This window comes from Lutra lutra, chromosome 2, assembly GCF_902655055.1.
Source record: "Lutra lutra chromosome 2, mLutLut1.2, whole genome shotgun sequence".
Classification (NCBI taxonomy): Eukaryota; Metazoa; Chordata; class Mammalia; order Carnivora; family Mustelidae; genus Lutra; species Lutra lutra.
The window spans coordinates 162,343,252-162,365,108 of NC_062279.1; the positions used below are offsets into that span (position 1 = coordinate 162,343,252).

A 21,857-nucleotide genomic window follows, 5' to 3' on the forward strand; every position below is an offset into this window, starting at 1 on the left:
ACATCAGTGTGCTATTTTCATTTCTGTCTGGTCAGATGACCAGCCCATCCAGTGCTTTGAGGCATTGAGAGTTTTTGTTAGGCTTAAGGATAGGTTTCCATTGTGTATGAGGAAGATTTTCAGAGAATACAGTGATGCAGGGGCTTAAATTATAAAATCCCATCGTTTTTCAACTCTAATGGGAAGCTTTTGTGGAGATTTTACTAATAGGATTATCTTTCTCCTTCTGTTCTCTTTCTGTTGGAAATTTAAAAACACGTGCACACATGTATTAGAGATTCACATGTATAGTTAAAGCTCCTGAAATTTCAACACCACAGTCAATGTGGTTCTAAGAACTTTACATTTGTAGACTGTATTTAGTCAATAGCAAGATATGTTTGTTTTTTGAAGTCATTTCTTAGTGACATCTGAAAAAAAAAAACAGTGATACTTTGGAGATAAGTGAAGACATTGCCTTTTGGAAAGATAGGGTGGGGCTTTACTTTTAATATAACTGGTCAGGGCAAGATGTAAGAGTTATGGTAGATCCATCTCAGCTTTGATTCTATCAACAATTTGTCAAGAAGGATAAAAATTCTCGTGCTTTACACATGTTGTCATGGGCAGGTTGGTACTGCCATTTGTTGAGATGAGATGGCACTGAGATAAATGGCATAGTGGAGGAGTTAGTATTGGGGGGAGACCTTTCTGGTTTTGAGTGTGTTGAGTTTGAGGTCCTTGCAAGAGATAGATGAAGATACCTGGTGGCCAGTTGCATATATGTGTTAGGTGTGTGGTTCCTGGAGCTCAGGAGAGAGGTCAAGGTTGGAGAGACCTACCTGAAAACTTTTAGATGGTAATTAAAACCTCGGGAGTGGGCAAAACCTCTCTGGGAGAGTTGGAGTTAAGCAGGGACAGACTGCTGGTGAGCACTAAAATTTAAGGAATGGGTAGAGGTGTGGAAACCAGTGGAAAAAAAACTAATACTGAAAGATGTGGGACAAAACCTAGACAATATAGTGTCACAAAAATGAAGAGTACTTTTAGAAGGCGAGAAAACTAGTCAATTGCATCAGATGCTGGAAAGAGGGCAAATGCTATAAATCCAAGTATTCAACAGATACAGGACTTGAAAGGCCTTAGTAAGAACAATTTCAGTGGAGTGTTGGGAGCTGCAATGTGTTGTGATGGTGCTTTTAAAGGTGGAATAGGCTTGACTTGTTTAGATGCTGATTTGGAAGGAACAAAGGGAGGGAAGGGGATGAAACTTACATTGAAACTGTTTGGGTGCTTTTTAAAAAGGGTTTTGTTGGGGAGGCAGATGCACAATTCAGTAATGCTGTGACTGTGAGGACATTAATGAATTTGATTCTGTTAACTTCAGTCTCTTCACATTGACTATCCCATTTTAAGATTGAGATTCTTTATTGTTTTTCTCCTGAAGGGATGGTGTTTATGCTTGATTCCTCCATATTTTTTGCTTGGTGTCTCTGATTCACGGAAATGGTGGATCTAGTTAATTTCTGTGAAGCCAGAGAAGGTTGAGTGTCCTTGGGATCTTTATCCATGCTCTGCGAGAGTTATGTGTGACACATGCAGCAGACTGTGTACTATGTCACAGTCTTTAGACTTCTGATTGCTCCCCTGTGCCTGTAGAAAGTTAACATGTACCCCGGTATATGTTGTGTATTTACACAGTTGTGTAATTATACTGAACTGTTGTACTTTAATAATGGACACATCAAAATGTATATGGAAGTTTGAAATGTTAAAAAATACTGTGATAAAATGAAGTAAGGTTTTAAAGACACTTTATTAGAATGAAAGATCCCTTATCTTCACAAGGCATTTTTTTAGTGGCACCACTGTATTTAAACATCAATTTGCTATATAAATTGGAAAAGTATATGTAATATACTTCATTACTTTACAAAATCTTGGCTAATTTTTTGTGATAGAGTCATTCAAAAGGCTAGATTCAAGTTCATTTTAATTCTGTAGAAATCAGATGATTTTTCTTAGCCAACAAGCCATTGTTTACCTTAAGTGTTTTTAATTTTACAGAAATAACTTCTAGATAGCATACTACAGGAAGCTGCTTGTCTTCACAGGGAAAGTAATCAAATTTGGGACAATCTCATACTTAATATCTGTTCTCCACATCAGATGAGAGTAGGAGATGAGGATATATGCAAAGTAGTAACTTGCTTGTGTGGCTTCTGGATTTGCATCGGGACAGATTAAAAAAAGTGTAGGCAGGCCAACTCTTGGTAAGAAACATGATTTTGAATAACTGTTTTACTCTAAATTGACAGTTAAAGAAGATGAACAAATTTATTTGCCTCATCCAAATGTAGTTGTAGTTGTAAAGGAAAGAAATGTTCCCAGAAGTTAACATGTTTTACACATTCATTGTGGATTACCTAAGTAATTACTTGAAAAATTTTTGCTTTATTAAAGTATATAACTTTTCCTCCAATGCTGTTGATTTAAACAATAAATATAGTACTATTATACAGATTAATATGTAATCTCTGATATATGAGAAACATAAATACTAAGATTTCAGATAGAAATAGGGAAGTAGGGCAGTATGAATCCCTAATATTTAGATCAGTGAGAAATTAAGACATAAATATTTGACTACTGTGATATTGTGATTTATAAGAAGTATGTATTTGGTCAGTCTGATGACCGCACAGTCTTTTTCATACATATTTTTGATCTTTGCCCTCCGAGCACTGCTCACAGCTGCTAAAACCCTTGGTATTTTCTAGGCAGTGAGAGTGATAAGGGTTTCTTTCTTGTGTTAATGAGATGAATTTCAGAGAGCACCTTAGGATGGGGGCTGGTTGTCAGGGGAGCCAACCCTGTGATTAGAGGGTTGGAACTTTCAGTCCTCCTATGCTCTTCACCACCTCTGTAGGTTGTACCAATTGCCAAAGGCCAGTGCTTTAATAAATCATTGACTGTGTAATGAAGCCTCCAGTAAAACCCAGAAGGACATGGGTCAGAGAGCTTCCAGGTGGTGAACACTTGCAGGTGAGGTGTTTACTTGGGAGGTTTCACTTGGGAGAGTGTTGTGCCTGGAGAGGGCATGGAAGCTCTTTGCCTCTTCCCCATACCTTGCCCTCTGCATCTCTTCTTTTGGGCGGTTCCTTAGTTATATCCTTTTATAATAAACAGGAAATCTAGTAAGTAAAATGTTTCCCTCAGTTCTGTGAGCTGCACTTGCAAATCATTTAAACCCAAGAAGAAGGTCATTGGAGCCTCCAGTCTAGTTGGTCTGTCAGAAGCACAGGTAAAACCTTGACTTGCAACTACCATCTGAAATGGGGGTGGTGGACACTCTTTTAGGACAGAACTGTTTACCTGGGGAAATTGTCTCTGGTTAGTGTCAGAATTGAGCTGAACTGAGGACATCCTGCTTGTGTCCAGAAAATTGCTTGTTGGGTAGGAAACCCCCTCCCCATGTTGGAATTGGTACCAGAACGCATTTAACCACATACTTAGGTCTCTAAGCATCACTTGAAACAAATTTTTTTTTTTTTGAGAATGCTTTATATTTTGAGAATTAATTCAAGGCATCTGTGTCTATCAAAATATCGTTAGATGCCCTGTTTTCTATACAAAACTATGTCTTGTCTTTTGCTATGAGCTTTCCCTTATGATAGTATGTTTTTATATTTGGAATTATATGTATGTTGGGTAGAACTTACTGCCTTAGTTTATGCAGTAGATTACTCAGTACAGTCCCTTTGCAGTGTCTGCTTCTCTAGTTAAGAAGGGAAGTATGCTAAGAGCCTCTTTGGGGTGTGTGTGGGGTGTGTGTGTGTGTGTGTGTGTTTCTTGCGTGTCTGCTTTGTCTGGGATCACAATAAGTTATTGTTTATGATATTGTTGATCTTTGTTTAAAGATCAACAAAAAGTCATTTAAATTGTTTTAAAATCAAAGTAACATTAATATCTACTTCCGCATTTTCATCCTAATGGTAGCAGTTTTAATACACATTTCATTGTTTTGTCTGTAGGATTGGAGTTTACCTGACAGTATTTAAAAAATAAAACTAAACAAACAAAAAACCCCCCTAATCCATGGCATTTTATTAAGTCCATATATGCAGAAGGTTCATAGGAATTGTTTTGTCTCATGCATGCAGGAGCTTCTGCCACGGTGCCATATATATCTTGAAAAACCTTGAATCCTGCAAAATCCTTCCATGAAAGTAATAAAGCTTATATTAGGGCATACGGGATGGGGGCAGACTACTGAAAATCCATGGAACTCTTCTCTTGAATACTAACCCAAACCAATAGCAATTCTAATAAAAAACAAAAGTAGCTTTTGTGTACCTTGTATTACCATCGATTTTTGGAGTCTTAAACCTTGAGCTCCAGCCTCCTCCTAGTTGTAGGTTCTGTAAGAACACTGCCTGTAAGAGCCTATTTTTATTAAAAGAAAAAAATCTAATCTGAGATATGTAGCTTTCTTCATTAAGACATTGTTGGAATATAGGGGGATTTTTTTTTTTTTTTTTTTTTTGGCAGCTTCCTCATCTGCACAGGCAGCTTTGCCAAATGTTTAGAACTTAGCTGAAAGAGGAACGATTCCTGAAGCCATTAAATCAACCACTACTATAAGAAAGAAAAGTGCTTTTGTAGATTTTCAGGTTTTTTTCCTTAAAATATTCATTTGTTGCTAAGGTTTTATCTATAATTGTGAAAGAGCTTGTTCCAGTTGCCTCAAAACATTAACATGCTTTGAAAAATTGTGTTATATGCCAACATGACTTCCTTTCACACCAGCCTCATTCGCCTATTTCTAGTCACCTAAGAAGTAATTCACGGCAGAGAAACCTACATTGTAGAGCAGAGTTTATTTTTTGTTTTAGTTGGATTTATAAAATTGTGTAAGATGACTGGCAGGTGAGTATTGGTTTTGGAATCAGACCAGGCTTTGCTGGCTCTGCCATTTATTTGTATGTTCCTTTCTACAAGTTAACTTGACTTCTTTAGGCCTTAATTTCTGTATTTATAAAATGGAATTATTATACCTACCCACAGAGTTGGTAGTAAGTAAATGAGATAATACTAGACAATCTTTTTTACACACGAAGTTTAATAAATGTTAGCTCTTGTAATTCATAATGTTCTTCAGAGCATGACATTAACATATACCACTACCAAGGAATATTTTCAGCAAGTTTTAACAATTTCAATAATTTTTACATCTATCAATTTTATTTAATATAAAATATGAGAAGACAGGATTGTGTTTTTACCACCAAATGTAGTCACAAGGAAAGCATACATAAAATGTGGTAAATGAGATTTGTATTTTCACTTTTTGGCAAAGATTTATATAGGAAACTGATCAAGTAATCAGAATATGCAGAAGCTGTGATGATATTTAGGCTCTTATATGTCAAGAGGACACAAACCGGTTTTTTTCCTTAGATTACAATAGAAATGGACTTTTTTCTATTTTAAATGCCATGGAAAGTTTTATACTTCATACTTTTGTCCATGACATGTTGTGGTTTTTGAGAATTATATTCTCTTCCAACTCAAAGCTTTCATTTTGCCAAATAAATTGAAATGGAACTCCATTTAAAACTTATTATTGAGTTTTTTTTAATTGATGTTGCCTATTGACATTTTTATTTCTGAAGTTAAAAATACCCTGTGAACTATCTAGTATCATATACTGGAATATTTTCAACAAATGGAATTCAAGAGTCGTTTCTTGAAAACCTGCTACAGGCAAGACCTTGGGGCGCCTGGGTGGCTCGATGGGTTAAAGCCTCTGCCTTCTACTCAGGTCATGATTCCAGGGTCCTGGGATCGAGCCCCGTATCGGAGCCTGCTTCCCCCCCTTTTTCTCTGCCTACTCATGATCTCTGTCTGTCAAATAAATAAATAAAATCTTTAAAAAAAAAAAAAAAGAATTTTGAACACCTTAAGGTTTATAAAAGATCAGTTAAGAAAGTTTAGTCCTCAGTAGTTTATGCCTTCAGTAGGTAATCTGTTAGTGCTCATAACTATAATGTAAAGAGAACACAGTGGGTTCTCTAAATAAGAGACATTTCACGAGGAGCCTTGCAGTATGGGAGAAGAAATGATTCATTCACACTAAGGGTTTCGGCAATACTTCAAGGATTTTTTCTCTTCCTCTTCTTATTTTTAAACTTTTTAAATATTGCTGGAGGAAGACGAGTTCTGGAAATCTGGATGCAGGAGATTTTGTTCAGGAATACCTAAATACTGACTCTGTCCTCCACCCCTCCCATTCAAGATGTGGTTCTTGTTGGAAACTGATGAGTTTATTCACAAGCTACGAGTGCCAGTGTTTGTAAACATTCCTTTAAATGGAAGAAAACAAAGTCAGTTGAAAGGTAAGCCAGAGTAGTGGCCTAGTGAGAATATGGCAGTTTTCTGCTAGAACTGCACCCGAGTGTGTGACTCACAGCTGTGAGTGCCAAGGTAAGTCTGTGCCAAGATAGGCTTCATGTGCTTTTGCTCTATATAGCCACTGCCATTCCATTAAGTTCCATATCATTGGCTAAATAGAGTAGGAACTAGATCAGGCCAAATAGATCAGGAGTGAGTCTGTTCTCATCTGTCTGTGTAGGCTCTTCCTGCTTGTTTGTGACCTACTGACATGTTACACAGTTAAAACAAGAATATATTCTTCTATCATTATTATTATTATTATTTTTAAGATTTTATTTATTTATTTGACAGAGAGACAGAGAGAGAGACACAGAGATCACAAGCAGGCAGAGAGGCAGGCAGAAGCAGAGAGAGAAGCAGGTTCCTCACTGAGCAAGGAACCCGATACGGGGCTCGATCCCAGGACCCCGAGATCATGACCTGAGCCGAAGGCAGAGGCCCAACCCACTAAGCCACCCAGGCGCCCCTCTTCTAGCATTATTAAGTAGTTTAAAAGTCCCTTCCCCAGAGGTAACCACTGTAAAAAACTTGGGGTATATTCTTCCAAACAATTTTCTGTGTACTTACATGTTTACAGTACATACATATAGTTTGGGTTTTCTTCAGGGAAGATGGGCTCATATTGTGTTCATGTTTTATATGTTATGTTTATTTTTAAAATTTAATGGTAACTCGCGGGGCGCCTGGGTGGCTCAGTGGGTTAAGCCGCTGCCTTCGGCTCAGGTCATGATCCCAGGTCCTGGGTTCAAGCCCCGCATCGGGCTTTCTGCTCAGCGGGGAGCCTGCTTCCTCCTCTCTCTCTGCCTGCCTCTCTGCCTGCTTGTGATTTCTCTCTGTCAAATAAATAAATAAAATCTTAAAAAAAAAAATTTAATGGTAACTCGAGTTCTTTCTTGGCATATATTTAGGATTAGTTTGCTCTTTTCTTAAATCAGTGTATTATTCTCTGTTCATAATATAACTATTTATTTTATTTTTGAAGATTTTATTTATTTACCAGAGATAGAGCGAGAGTGAGAAAGAGAGAGAGAGGAAGAGAGAGGGAGCACACAAGCAGGGGGAGCAGAAGGCAGAGGGAGAAGTAGCTCCCTGCTGACCCAGAAGCCTGATGTGGGACTCAATCCCAGGACCCCGGGATCACCACCTGATCCGAAGGCAGATGCTTAACCGACTGAGCCACCCAGGCGTCCCATATGTAACAGTTTCTTGAGCCAGTTCCCATTTGGTGTACAACTAGATATGTTTCTTCTTTAGGAACAACAGTGTAGTAAATATCTTTGTGTGCCACATTTGCATGAATATTTTTGTAGGACGTACTTAGAAGTGGAATTGCAGGGATATATTCATTTATAGTTTTGATAGATGCTGCCAAGTTGTTCTCCAAAAGTTTCTATTACTTACACACACACACACACACACACACACACACATATATATACATATATATGCTATATATATGGCAGTATGTGAGAGTTGATGAATAGATTTCAATAGGAATGGAAACCAAGGGGATTCTGTACAGATGAGGAAGCATGAGTAAAAGCAAAGAGGCAGGAGGGCCTAGTAGATATTGTGAGGAAAGAGGGAGTAAAGAATCTGATGTAGCATATAGGAAATAAGGGGCTTGTGGAAGATGCGTCTAGAAAGGTAGGTTGGACCAAATAACAGAAGTGCTTTTTAATGTGTTGTTCAGAAGTTTAAACTTGAATAGACACTGGAAGCCTTTCAAAAGGTTTTTTTTTCTTTTTTAAAGATTGATATAGTTTAGAAAAAGAGAGACCATACCCTTGTGTGCACATGCAGGTGAGCATGAGTTGGGAAGAGGGAGAGGATCCCAAGCAGATGCCCTGTAGAGTATGGAGCCTGCCCTGGGATGAGATCATGACTTGAGCTTAACCAGCTGAGCCACCCAGGCACCACTCCTCCCCCCACCACCCCCGATGATTTTACATGTGAGCTGTATTTCAAGAGCAGTAGCTGTGAAGCCTAGGTTTTTGAGGATAGGGAGATTGGCTATGAGGCTGTTAAAATGATCATCTGCTCTAATGAAGGCCTTGGCATTAGAAATGAGAGAAAGGTATCAGATTTAAGCTATACAGGTATACAGATTTAAAGGTATACAGATTTAAAATCAGTTTGTAAGTCTTGGTGGCTTAAGATGAGAAGGTAAAAGATTGAATGTTATGGCTCTTTGAGTGCACAGGTGTGCTTTTTGTGAAGATAATAAATAGAATGAGAAATAGGTTTGGGAAAAATGTAAGGGAAATTTTTATTAAAACATAAGGAATAGGGGCACCTGGGTGGCTCAGTGGATTAAAGCCTCTGCCTCTGGCTCAAGTCATGATCTCCGAGTCCTGGGATTGAGCCCTGCATCGGGCTCTCTGCTCGCTGGGGAGCCTGCTTCCTCCTCTCTCTGCCTGCCTCTCTGCCTACTTGTGATCTCTCTGTCAAATAAATAAATAAAATCTTAAAAACAAAACAAAACATAAGGAATAAGATATGGGGCACCGGGGTGGCTCAGTGGGTTAAGCCTCTGCCTTTGGCTCAAGTCATGATCTCAGGGTCCTGGAATCAAGCCCCACATCAGGCTCTCTGCTCAGCGGGGAGCCTGCTTCCTCCTCTCTCTCTGCCTGCCTCTCTGCCTACTTGTGATCTCTGTCTGTCAAATAAATAAAGAAAATCTTAAAAAAAAAAAAAAACAACCATGAGGGGCACCTGGGTGGCTCAGTGGGTTAAGTCTCTGCCTTCAGCTCAGATCATGGTCTCAAGGTCCTGGGATTGAGCCCTGCATTGGGCTCTCTGCTCAGCCGGGAGTCTGCTTCCCTCTCTCTCTGACTGCCTCTCTGCCTACTTCTGATCTCTCTCTCTGTCAAATAAATAAAATCTTTAGAAAAAAAACAACAACATATGAATAAAATAAGTTACTGTCCACTGATAGAGTTCTATAAGGTGTGTTCACTTTTTTTATTGCGGTAAAATATACATCACTTGAAATATTAAATTTTAGCCATCTTTAATTGTACGGTTCAGTGTTACTAAGTACATTCACATTGTTGTATAACAATTACCTATGATCCATCCCATCTCCAGAACTTCTTCCATATTCCTAATTTGAAGCTCTGAACCCATTAAACAATGAGTCTCCATTTCTCCCTACCCTGAGCCTCGATAAGTAAATTGGAAGCCACAATTCTGCTTTTCTGTCTCTATGAATTTGACTTTAGGTACCTCATAATAAGTCGAGTTGTGGAATATTTGTTGTCCTGTGACAGGCTTATGTCACTTAGCATAATGTCTTCAAGTTTCATCCATTTTATATAGCGTGTGTCAGAATTTCTTTTTAAGGCAGAATAGTATTCCATTTCGTATTCCGTTGTATATATACATACAGTTTTTAAAAAATCCATCCATTTGCCAGTGGACACGGGTTGTTTTTGATTTTTTTTTTTTTTTAAAGATTTTATTTATTTATTTGACAGCGAGAGAGAGAGAGCAGGAACATGAGCAGGGGGGTTGGGAGGTGGAAAGCAGACTACCAGACAAGCAGGGAGCCCAATGGCAGGGCTCGATCCCAGGACCCTGGGGTCATGAGCTGAAGGCAGACATGTAATGACTGAGCCACCTAGGTGCCCTTTTGTTGGGGGTTTTAATGGAGGGGGGTAGGCCTTTTTTTGTTTTGTTACTAGAGTGTGATTACAATAAAATTGAGTTTGATAAAACTGTACAAACCACTGTACTCTTGTATAGGTCCACTGTTAGGAAATGGTGTTTGTTGCCACAAAGATGAGTACAAACGATCTTACTTTGTACAACTCATACATATCATGACTATTGGAAATAAGACCTAAAATGCTTATCCTACCAGTGGGTAGATACCATAATGGTCAAAGGTATAGCATAAACAGGATTTGGAAGACCCAGGGTTTTTAATATAATGATTGGAATATTTTGAGGCTTAAGCAATTGTACACAATTTTGTACACTTTATTTTTTTTTAAGGATTTTATTTATTTATTTGACAGAGATAGAGCGAGAGAGGGAACACAAGCAGGGGGAGTGGGAGAGGGAGAAGCAGGCTCCCCGCTGAGCAAGGATCCTGATGTGGAGCTTGATACCAGGATGCTGGGATCATGACCTGAGCTGAAGGCAGATGCCCAACCGACTGCGCACCCAGGTGCCCCAATTTTGTACACTTTAAAGTGCCCCAAACAGAAGGTGTTGTAATAAATGTTCTAGTCTGGTTGACTGAGGAATCAGTTTTTGAAAAAAATTTGAATTATTAGGTGAATGAAATAAGATAGCCCTGCACCTGATGAACTAACCTAAGTGATACAGGTTTTATAAACTAGGATTGAATGAGTTGCCTCCAGAAGGTATTACCTGTCTTCAGTATCTTGATTCCTTTGTCGAAATGATTTTCTAATTGAACTTACAATGAGAACAAGGAAGTGAGAATAAGTATACAAGGGGAAGAGTCCTTTCTCTTTTTATTCATTACTCTCTTGAAAATACATACTCACTTTCCTTATTCTCTGCAGTCCATTACTCTCTGGCAGAGTTGTAATTTTGGGACCATCTTCTGAATTGTGACTTCTGTTAATACAGTTCAACACAATTCCATTTCAGGAAAATGTGTTGTTTTGGAACTCACTAATACATGCTTTTCCATGATGTTCCTTTCTTTTCTTTTTTTAAAGATCTGTTTACTTGAAAGAGAGTGAGAGAGAGAGAGTATGAGAGGGGGGATGGTCAGAGGGAGAAGTAGACTCGCCACTGAGCAGGTAGCCTGATGTGGGGCTCCATCCCAGGACCCTGAGATCATGAGCCGGAGGCAGACACTTAACCGACTGAGCCACCCAGTCGCCCCTTGATGTTTCTTTCTTACTAAAAGATATACCTACACATACTGCTGCATATCCAACTTTGATAACATTTGGCACTGGAAAATTGAAAAGCACGCAGAGAATACAAAATATAGATGAAGATGGTAATGGAAAATTAAAACAGCATATTAAAAGGAGTCTCTGGAGACTTAAACTAGTTCTTTCTAGGATAGCTAAAGTTATGAGATAGCTTTTTAGATTTCTTAATTTCTTTCAGCCTCATTGTAAAAGATAAGCTAATAGAAGGTAGTTGGTAATTTAAGTGAGATGCTTAGCATATGGGAAGCAATCTGTGAATGTTGTCTGTTAAGTTTATTTTTTCTAATCTACTGGTTTGAGACTGAGAGGTATTTTAGTGGGTAGAGAGCATCAGATAATAATTTGCTGTTCTTACCTGAAATTGCTTTGTTTTACCTCTACAGTGTTTGAATATGGATTATCTCTCTTAAATTAGTTTCTGTAATTAGAGATTTTCTTTCTTTTTTTATTTTAAGATTTATTTATTTATTTGACAGAAATCACAAGTAAGCGGAGAGGTAGGCAGAGAGAGAGTGGTGGGGGAAGCAGGCTTTCTGCTGAGCAGAGAGCCCGATGCGGGGCTTGATCCCAGGACCCTGAGATCATGACCTGAGCCGAAGGCAGAGGGTTAACCCACTGAGCCACCCAGGCATCCCTGTAATTAGAAATTTTCTTAAATATTCTTATCACATTATGTTTTATTTAATACTGACAAGTACAGATGATACAGGATGTGTAATTAAAATACTAAGATGATCAGAACGCATGTTTAATAAATAAAACTTTCACCTCCTCAGTTTTTTTTTTTTTTTAAATATCCAATGGCAGGAAAGAACTAAATAGACTAACTTGGCTGATCACATCTCACTAGCCTTGGCAGAAAGATCTGATAAACTGCAGTAAACTCTGTTAGAATATTTGAGCATATCCAGTTTATTATGTCCAAACCAAATTACTGAAACCTCCTCCTTAAATCTGAAGCCTTCTCCATCTCTGTAAGTAACTCCATCCTTTGGGTTGCTGAGCCTGGAAGAAACCTTGGAGTCACTGTTGTCTCTTCCTTTTCCCCCTCCAACTCCACCATCCAGTGTGAGATGTCATCATTTTGTCTTTAAAATATGCCCATAGTTTTCATCACATGTGACATGTCCACTGCTTTCACTGTGGTATAAGGCTCTGTCCTCTCTACCTCCATAGTCACAGTGGCTGCCTAATTGATCTCTGCTGCTTCTTCCTTTCTGCCTTACCATCTTTCTCTGCTCACCAGCTAGACTCCCGCTAAGCTTTCTTGGCTCAGATGTTGGTCTTGCTCAAGTCAAAATTTAGAATAAAAAGCTAAAGGCCTTTATGCTCAGTGGTGTCCCCAAGAACATGTGCGTGCACCTCCCCTCCCTGTAACATCTCATTTAGTATCCTCCTACAGTTTCTGTGTTCTAGCCACGCTGTTCTCCTGCTTCAGGATCCTTGGATTTGCTGTTTATTTCCTTTGTATGGAATCTTCCTTTCATCCCTTCCTGCGTATCTTGGCTCAAATATTACCTCAGTGAGGGCATTTCAAAAATTGCACCCCATCTCCTGTCTTCCATGTCCTTTTTTCTTCTCCATTTCTCTTCATAGCTTTTACCACCATATGAAATTCTTAATTACTGTGTTAACTCTGCCAAAGATTTTGGTCTGATCTGTGCACTGAAATGTCCTTAGTGCTTACAAAAGGTCTTCCACATTGTAGTTGTTCAGATATTTGTTAAGCTAATGAATTTGTCTGGAAGGGGGAGAATGCTTGAAGACATGAGTTAGAGCCACAGACTGGATCATCACCCACATAATTGGAATAAACATTAAGTGTGAAATTTTTTTTAAACAAATCATAAGTACTTCTTGAACATTTTAATTGCAACATTCCTAGGAAAGTGTTTTATTTTGATTCTAGAATTGTGGCATTAGCAGACATTGTAACTGATTACCAAATTGTGCTTCCAAAGTTAGTAAATGTTTATGCATCCTTAGGTGGACAGTATTTTTGATGATTTCACATATAAGCATTGTTACTGCAGTTTTGTGCTGGTATTAGCCACAGAGAGATTGTGACTGGTGAGAAGTTACATGCTCACTAAGTTTCTAACCTGTGATTCCTGACTCCCAAGTCCAAAATTTGATCAGCACGTTCTTGTATCACTCATGATGACAAACTCTTTTAAGTCACCAAAATTTACATTTTATTTTAAACAAAAAGAGACCTAAGCAACTAAGCTGGAGGAGAAATAATAGAAACTCTCCTAAAAAGTACAAAGAAAGTAGAGATAAATTTGATTCAGTCTCTTTAGCAGTTCTTAGTTTTGGACTATAAAGAAGCTTCTATTAATTTGCTTGTTTTGCATAAATGTGTAGTAGTGTTTATGAGCTGATTTATTTCACCACTACTACCTTTCCTTCCCTGAAATCCTTTACTCAGTACTTTTTTTTTTTTAATTTAAGGTCAGTTAATTAACATATAATGTATTATTGGTTTCAGAGACAGGGGTCAGTGATTCATCAGTCTTATATCACACCCATTGCTCATTACATCACGTGCCCTCCTTAATGTCCATCACCCAGTTACTCCATCCTTCCACCCCAACCCCTCCAGCAACCCTCAGTTTGTTTCCTGTGCTTGAGTCTTTTACTGTTTGTCTCCCTCTCTGGTTTCATCTTGTTTTATTTTTTCCTCTCTTCCCCTATGATCCTTTGTTTTGTTTCTTAAATTCCACATACCAGTGAGATGATACCGATAATTGTTTTTCTTTGATTGACTTACTTCACTTAAAGCATAGCACCCTCTAGTTCCGTATGGGAGCAAATGGCAAGATTTCTTTTTCTTTTTTTCTTTCTCTCTTTCTCTCTCTCTTTCGATGGCTGAGTAGTATTACTCAGCACTTTTGAACTACTGGTTTTTCATGTCCCTCTCTCCACTTTCCCCGCCTTCCTACCTTTGGTCTCATGGACAGGTAATAACTTGCTAACACCAATCTATTTACAAAAGAGTAGTTATGTGTGTGTACGCATGTGTGTGTGTATTTATGTTTAAATAATACCTGTGTATACTGTGCCATCTAGAATTCTCCAAAAATATGGAGGCATATTGTGGTTGAACCTTGGGTGTTTGCTACTTTAAGAGTGGCAGCAGCCTATCAGCTGCTTTTATAGGAGTTTTTGTCAGTGTTACTGAAGATTAGGATATACATTTTCAGAAGAGTTTTCCCAATTGGGGCTTCCTCAAAAGTAAAATTAGCTGAATAGTCCATCTTTCATAATTGCTAGATCACAAGTGTCTAGTTATTGAGCCATGTTGATCCTGAGTTTAGCCTTAGTTATAGGTTCTGATGTCCCCTTGTCCCTAATTGGAAAAGGAATCCTGGTCTTACTATCAGGATGGAAATCAGAATAGTTCATTATTCTTAGGAAGATTCTTTGAAAATTACTCAAAATCATTAGGTTTAGCTTTAGCATTTATAATCTTTTTTAGCATTGCCAGAATCTAGAGTTGAAGTCCCTGGAATATGTGATTTTCATACTTTTGACAATAGTGGTGGTTAATTTTCTGTCATTATGTAACAAGACTGTTTCCAAGTATTTGGTTGACAAAACTTGTTTAAAATTCAAGCGTCCATAGAACACATCACGTAAATTATGTTACCTAATTTAAAAGACTATATTTCATCAATTCAGTATGCAGTATTTTTAAACATTTTTTTTATAGATAATATATGAGAATTTATGTAAAAATACCAACTTGGCTCACATATCTTACATTGTAAGTTCTGAAAATATTTAAAAATTTTTTCACTTCTAGTCTCACCTATTTCGTTTTTTTTTCTTTCCTTTATTCTTCTATTATCATGTGATGTTAAAGTCTATTTCATGCACTGCTCCTGCAGTTTAGCAGTGTGGGGGGGAGGTGAGGAGAAATAGTATGTGCAGAGGTCCAGAGACCTGAAACACTGTGGTGTGTTCTGAGAACTGTGTTAAGATCCAGTGTAGACTAGAACATATGTTGTCTTTGTATGGGTAGGAGGAGACCAGAACCTGGATCAGGAAAAGACCCTGTGGGAATGTAGTTCTCCACTTAAATACCAAAACCAGTAACCCGTGTTCTTTCATACCTTTCTTAATTTAGTGTTCTTCTCTTGCCCAAATTTAATTTTCTCAAGAGTAAGTCTACCTAGGTATGTGTTAAAGCTGGCGCATTTCTGTACCCGCTTTTAATCTCTTAAAGTTTTTCTGTTAAAATTTCTGGTGGCTTAAGAGTAAAGAGTAGAATTTAGGAAGAATAAAACAAAAAATATGTGACAAAGACTTTTTTGGAATGTTTTCTGACCTTAGATTCTTGGTTTAATAGGTAAATATTCTTGCCCTGTGTTTAGAAACATGAAGCTGAAGGACAAAAATAAAGGAGAACTTAGGAGTCCATAGCTTAGAAAGTGACCTGCTAGTTATCATGAAATCAATTTAGTGGGTTATAACTAGCATTTAAATAAATTTATGACAGAATAAGATACAGTATATCTATTGGAGTGTGTATCAGATTGTTACCGAAAAATCTACTTTTGGTTATGGTAAGCAAAGTTTGAAAAACTTTTTAATATCTGTATATGCTTCTAGCATTTCTGTCTATATTTTAAAGACAGTATCCATTCATTTACTTGGGTATTTGGGAACGCACTGCCTCTCTTTCTCCACCCCATCTCCCATTCATTGGTGTACCACTATGTGCCAGGTACTGTTCTAAAGCCTTTACATGTATTAACTCATTGTTTTCTTCCATTACATGAATGTTATTTTTATCCCAGTTTTTCAAAAGGAGAAACTAAGGTGCCTAGTGATTATTAACTTGCCTGAAATTGCATAGCTAAGTTGTGAATCTGGGATTCAGTTCAAAACCAGGCAGTCTTTTATTCAGAGCCCTTTTTTCTAACCACCAAGCTTTAAATAGTCACCTGTGCAAAGACACCTCTCTCAAGGCACTGTGGTAAGTGCTGAAGGTATGTCTGAAATGGTTCCTGATCTCATGGAACTTAGATATTTATAAATATATTTGCAATATTCTATGTTTGTTAAATATATAAATATATACAGACATACCTAATGTGGGAAAATAACTAAGTATGGTTGAGTAACCATATATAATTAGCATATTGCTACATTCCAGATTTCAATATCATTGACTATAATTTCCATTGTATGGATATGCCATAATCTCACTGTTCTTAGGTTGTCCGAAAGAACTTCCTAGTCCTTCCTTAGTAAGTAATGTTGAATGCATTCATTATTGTCATTTCAGATTACTATGTGAGGCTGTTTATAGAGCATAAAAATTTCAAGTTAGTGGTATCTTATTTCTAATTTTCTAAAGTTTATGCTTTAGCAGTAGTGCTGATCTACCTTCAGAAATGTTATATGGTAAATATTCAGTAGTTACAAACAAAACAAAATTCATTCGTCACAAATGGTGTTCTGTGTTAAACCATCTTCCTTCAAAATCTGTTCTTAATATTGTCATTGTAGCATGTATAAACCATTCCTAAATACTTTTTTTTCATTCACTCAAATACTTGTGTGCCTGTTAGTTTTAGTGCATATCATGAACTTTCTTTTTTTAGTTGTCAGTCATGTATCCAAAATGGGGTGTATAACATTTTTACATACTTAGATCATTGGTGCCTAGTGTGTTCCAGGTCTCTGGAAGTTAGATAACTTAGAACGATAGACAGCAGCTGCCCTATTGGACATAGCATAGTGAAGGAGTCTGTAATAATTTGCATGGAAATGTATTTGTCTCTTTTATAAGAAGTGAAATGTTTTGGAGACAGATGCATAGACTTTAATACACATTAATTTTGAAATTAAAAGGTATGTGGTTGGGCATCAGATTTTCTAATGGGCATTCCTATTATAATCCCTTATTTGGCATATTAATAAAATGAGTTCTGCAGAAGGCTTAGTGCTATTACTGATGAAGATATTTTTTAAAAGACCCTTTAGGTTTTTTACCGTAACAGTTTGACTGTTAAATGTAATAATTCCATAACACTTTGTTTCAGCAATTTAAAAATGGTTACTTTGAGTCATCTAACTTGTTACCAAATAGTGGCATGCAGTGTGGATACATGGTTTCCAGGCATGGTTTCCATTCAAATTTGAAGTTGCTTAGGAGTTTCCTGTTCTTAATTTGGGGGATTTCTTTCAGTGCTTTTTGTTTCTCTTTTAGTTTAATAATGTTTTGAAGCACTGAAGGAAGCTGTCCATCAGCTTTTGTTGTTGTCGTTGTTCTGTTTTATTTTGTATTTTTAATTAGTGATAACCTGACTGAATGACCTCATCTCCCTCAGCTAATAAATTTCTCTTCCCTTGAGGCTTATACTGGTAGCCGTTTAAGGGACAGGGCCCAGTTGGAAAAATGTGGCCGTAGACCTTTTTTTTTTTCTCTTTTTTTGGAGTAGGCTTCACACACAATGTGGGGCTTGAACTCATGACTCTGAGATCAAGAGTCACAGGCTCTACCAGTTGAGCCAGCCAGGCGCCCCAGCAGTGTACCCTCTTAAGGAGAATACTTTTCATGTTCATTTTTGTTTGATCACCTAAAATTTATATTGATATCTGCTGTGATTTTCAAGTTATCTTTAAAAGATCTTCAAGTATATAACTTCATGAAAATGCTAGATGTCATTTGTAGGAATCAAATGGAGTTTCTGGACTTTAGTGATAAGATGTGATCCTAATTCTTAGTGGCTTTACTAAATGTGTATGCAGTTTGTTTACAAATTCATTTACACACATTGACTAGGTTTTGAGTGAAATGCTCTGTAAAATTAAATTATTGTTCTATAGGCCAGGTTGAAAAACAAACTACTGTTGGATGTGATTTCTTCCTGGAAGATAGATTAGCATAGCAGATTACTTAAATCTCTCTGAGCCTCGATCTCCTCCATGTAAAAGGAGGCAAACACCCTGTCAGTCTTAGGAGTGGTAGATCAGGATGAAATAACATGAAGCACTAGGCACAGTTCATGGCATAGTGTCAATAAGTGTTAGCCTCAGTACCATCGCTTTCCCCAGCAGTATTCTACAATAATACTGTAGTACAAAAGTGCTGATACTCTGTCTGGAAGATCTAGATTTAAGTTCTAGTTCTTTTACTGCAATCTTTCTTGGATCAGTCACTTGACCACAGAGTTCATTTTCTCTTCTATAAAATGAAGTTATGAAAATTAAATGGTGTAATGAGCGAGTGCTCCAGATCTAGTCTTTTCTCTTTGTTATCTAGCGTATTTATTATAACTTGCTTTATTTCCCAATAGTTGACATTAATTTTTATGTGCAAGGGAGAAGAGCTGTAATTGAGAACATTAACCTGATAGTTGGGTGGAGGACACATTTATTTGGAGGAGCAGAATGTAGGAAGAAATGACAGTGCCCTTCCAGGTAGTTGTTATGCATACAGACCCTGTGAAAGGCTTCAAGCTGAAGTGGGAAGGGTCTGGGGGTAACTATCAGTTTAAAAAGATCGCTGTGGCTATAATGATTTCACTGGACCTGGTAGGTCTCTTTTTTTTTAATTTTTTTTTATTTTTTATAAACATATATTTTTATCCCCAGGGGTACAGGTCTGCGAATCGCCAGGTTTACACACTTCACAGCACTCACCATAGCACATACCCTCCCCAATATCCATAACCCCACCCCCCCTCTCCCAACCCCCCTCCCCCCATCAACCCTCAGTTTGTTTTGTGAGATTAAGAGTCACTTATGGTTTGCCTCCCTCCCAATCTCATCTTGTTTCATTTACTCTTCTCCTCTGGTAGGTCTCTTGATTCTGTTCTTCATTAGTTTCTTCCTGCCTGTTCTAGTAGAGTTCTTTCTATATGCGATCCTGCCACTATTATTAGGTTTCTGAAGAGTGGCCTACATTTTGTAATCTGCTTTCCCCACAACCTGCAATAAATCTAAATCTCAAGAATACGTAATTTTCTGACATCAGACTATGAAAGGTTTTCATCAGTTGAATCTACTTTTTCAAGCAGGAAATGGTTCTACTTTCTCCTTAAAACATACCTTTTAGCTCTAGCTGGGAGATTGGTCATTTTCCATTTCTTGTCTGTTAACGTGACACAGGCTGTTCCACAGGCCCAGAGTTTAACAGACCTCTACCAGTAACTTTTTTTTTCCCCTTTGGAAGCCCTTTTTGTGGCTTGCTTATATTAAAAATTTCCTCATCGGTCATCCTAAGGTAATTTTAATTGCTTTATGACAAATTTGTATGGTAATCGATAGCAATACAGTATTGGTAATTTAGTTTTACTTTGTGTAGCTTCAGTTATTCCTTCTGGTAACTATTATAGAGTGCCAAGCTTGAGGCAGAAGGAGAGTGAATTCTTAGATTTAAAATGTGACATACAAACTTTTATTCTATCATTTTAATAACCAAATGTTTTTTTTGTTTTGTTTTGTTTTGTTTTTATTTTAAAGATTTTTATTTATTTATTTGACAGAGAGAGATCACTAGTAGACGGAGAGGCAGGCAGAGAGAGAGAGAGGGAAATAGGCTCCCTGCTGAGCAGAGAGCCCAATGTGGGACTCGATCCCAAGACCCTGAGATCATGACCTGAGCCGAAGGCAGTGGCTTAACCCACTGAGCCACCCAGGCACCCCAATAACCAAATGTTTTAAATGTTGTTATATAACAAAGGTGGGTTGGAGTGAGGAGGAAAGGGGGACAGACAGTCTGCCAAGGCAGTCACAGAACCGCAGTACGACTTGATTGTTAGCCATCTATTGTCCATTGATACGTGCATACTCTTAATAAAAGTAAGCTTAGGGGCTCCTGGGTGGCTCAGTAGGTTAAAGCCTCTGCCTTTGGCTCAGGTCATGTTCCCAGGGTCCTGGGATCAAGCCCCATGTCGGGCTCTCTGCTCAGCGGGGATCCTACTTCCTCCTCTCTCTCTGCCTGCCTCTCTGCCTACTTGTGATCTCTGTGTCGAATAAATAAATAAAATCTTAAAAAAAAAAAAGTAAGCTTTAAAAACCGGAGCTCCATGGAATTTCGGTTTAATGACTTCAGTAGAATTAAAATGATTCCATAATTAACATCAGGTTGGGCAGGACCCCCTGCTATTTTATTAATGAGTTCCCTTTTGTGCAGGGGTGTGGGTGATTTCCAGCTCTCATCCAACACAGAATACGATAGGCACCTACCAAGTGTTCAGACCTGTCTTTTCGGTTATTTTTGTTTCTTCAGAAGAACTGAAGAATCTGTTGGGGCAAGGGATTTGTGGGGGTTTGATGGATCTCCATAAAGCAAAAACTGTCACTCCGACCACTCCGAAGCACGTACTCCTTGTTCATCTGAGGGTTCACATGAAAAACGACAGGGTGACAGAGCAGCAGCAGCAGCCTCTTTGATTTTCTTAGTCATGGCAGCAGTTAACACACCGACACTTAAGTCCTTATTTTTTTGTTTTTGTTTTTAAGTCATTGAAATTATGAGACTATCATTCACATGGAAGCATTGTAGTTCTTCGGAACCATTATGATCTCAAAAGGAAAGGAGAATGATACAGATACACTGGCTGAGGTGTTTTGAGGTGCATCGAAGTGTTCCAAGCTGTGACTTACCTTAACATGTTCTTGAAGTACCATGGCGTGGATTAAAAGGTATGCTTTAGAAATCTCCCAGTGACCCCAGGGTCATGGATAGAATGAACGCTCATGATTCTGTATTTAGTTATCACATATTTTAAGAGATTTTAATATTTAGATTATAGATTTATGGTAATAGTACTTTTTATTTTGTTAAAAAAAAAACCCCATATATCACAAGCTTGATGAGTGATTTCTCCTTCCCTTCCTCCCCTCTTTGAGAGACAGTTATAGAAAACACTGGGGTAAATATTTTCCCTGGATTTTAATAGTAATGGGCTGTAATTTCTTTCACCAAATAGTTTAGGTATTATTCATGTATTGGTCTGTAATTAGCTTTGTGGTTTACATCATAGACTAGTTTCTTTCCAGTGCTGTCATTTCATGGCCTGAATAGGAAATAGATGAATGCTTTAGTTGGAGCCTTAATTCGACCAAATAAAATAATTCTTACATGGACCATTTATAGTTTGTGCTTTTTGTCTTTTCCAAAGAATTTTTCCTGAGAGAAAAATGCACGGCTCCCTATTAACAGTGATTGTTGTTGCTTCACTAATTGTATGTATGCAATTAATTATTTATGTGTTTGTGATATGTAGTCCCCCTGTTATTTGTGGTTGCTAATAGTGGTAATTCTAGGTTTCATATTACCCACTTAGCTGTCAAAAATTGTTAAGGTTTTTATGTTCGTACATTTTATTTGACTGATGTAGTCAAAACCAGTTTTTAATTATTTGAAATCTTGGAAACCTCCTAATTTTATACTGCGTGCTTGCAACTAAATGTTTTCTTACGGATGGTGGAAGTGAATGAACCCAGGAAGAATGCGGAATTTATTAATGTTACATT

At 37.7% G+C, this 21,857-nt stretch overlaps 1 protein-coding gene across 4 annotated transcripts in view; it reads left to right on the forward strand.

Moving 5' to 3' along the window:
- Positions 1-21,857, forward strand: part of RBPJ (recombination signal binding protein for immunoglobulin kappa J region) — a 108,393-nt gene that overhangs the window by 16,529 nt on the left and 70,007 nt on the right. The window contains exons 1-2 of one of the 4 annotated variants that reach the window (XM_047719053.1): positions 19,583-19,599; positions 20,841-21,023. The exons of 2 other annotated variants lie outside the window; for them this stretch is intronic. In XM_047719053.1, the coding sequence (XP_047575009.1) occupies positions 21,007-21,023 (17 nt within the window). In that variant the 5' untranslated portion in view covers positions 19,583-19,599; positions 20,841-21,006. Of the gene's footprint in view, positions 1-19,582; positions 19,600-20,840; positions 21,024-21,857 lie in introns of those variants that run through there. One more of the 4 variants, XM_047719051.1, reaches the window with a different exon arrangement.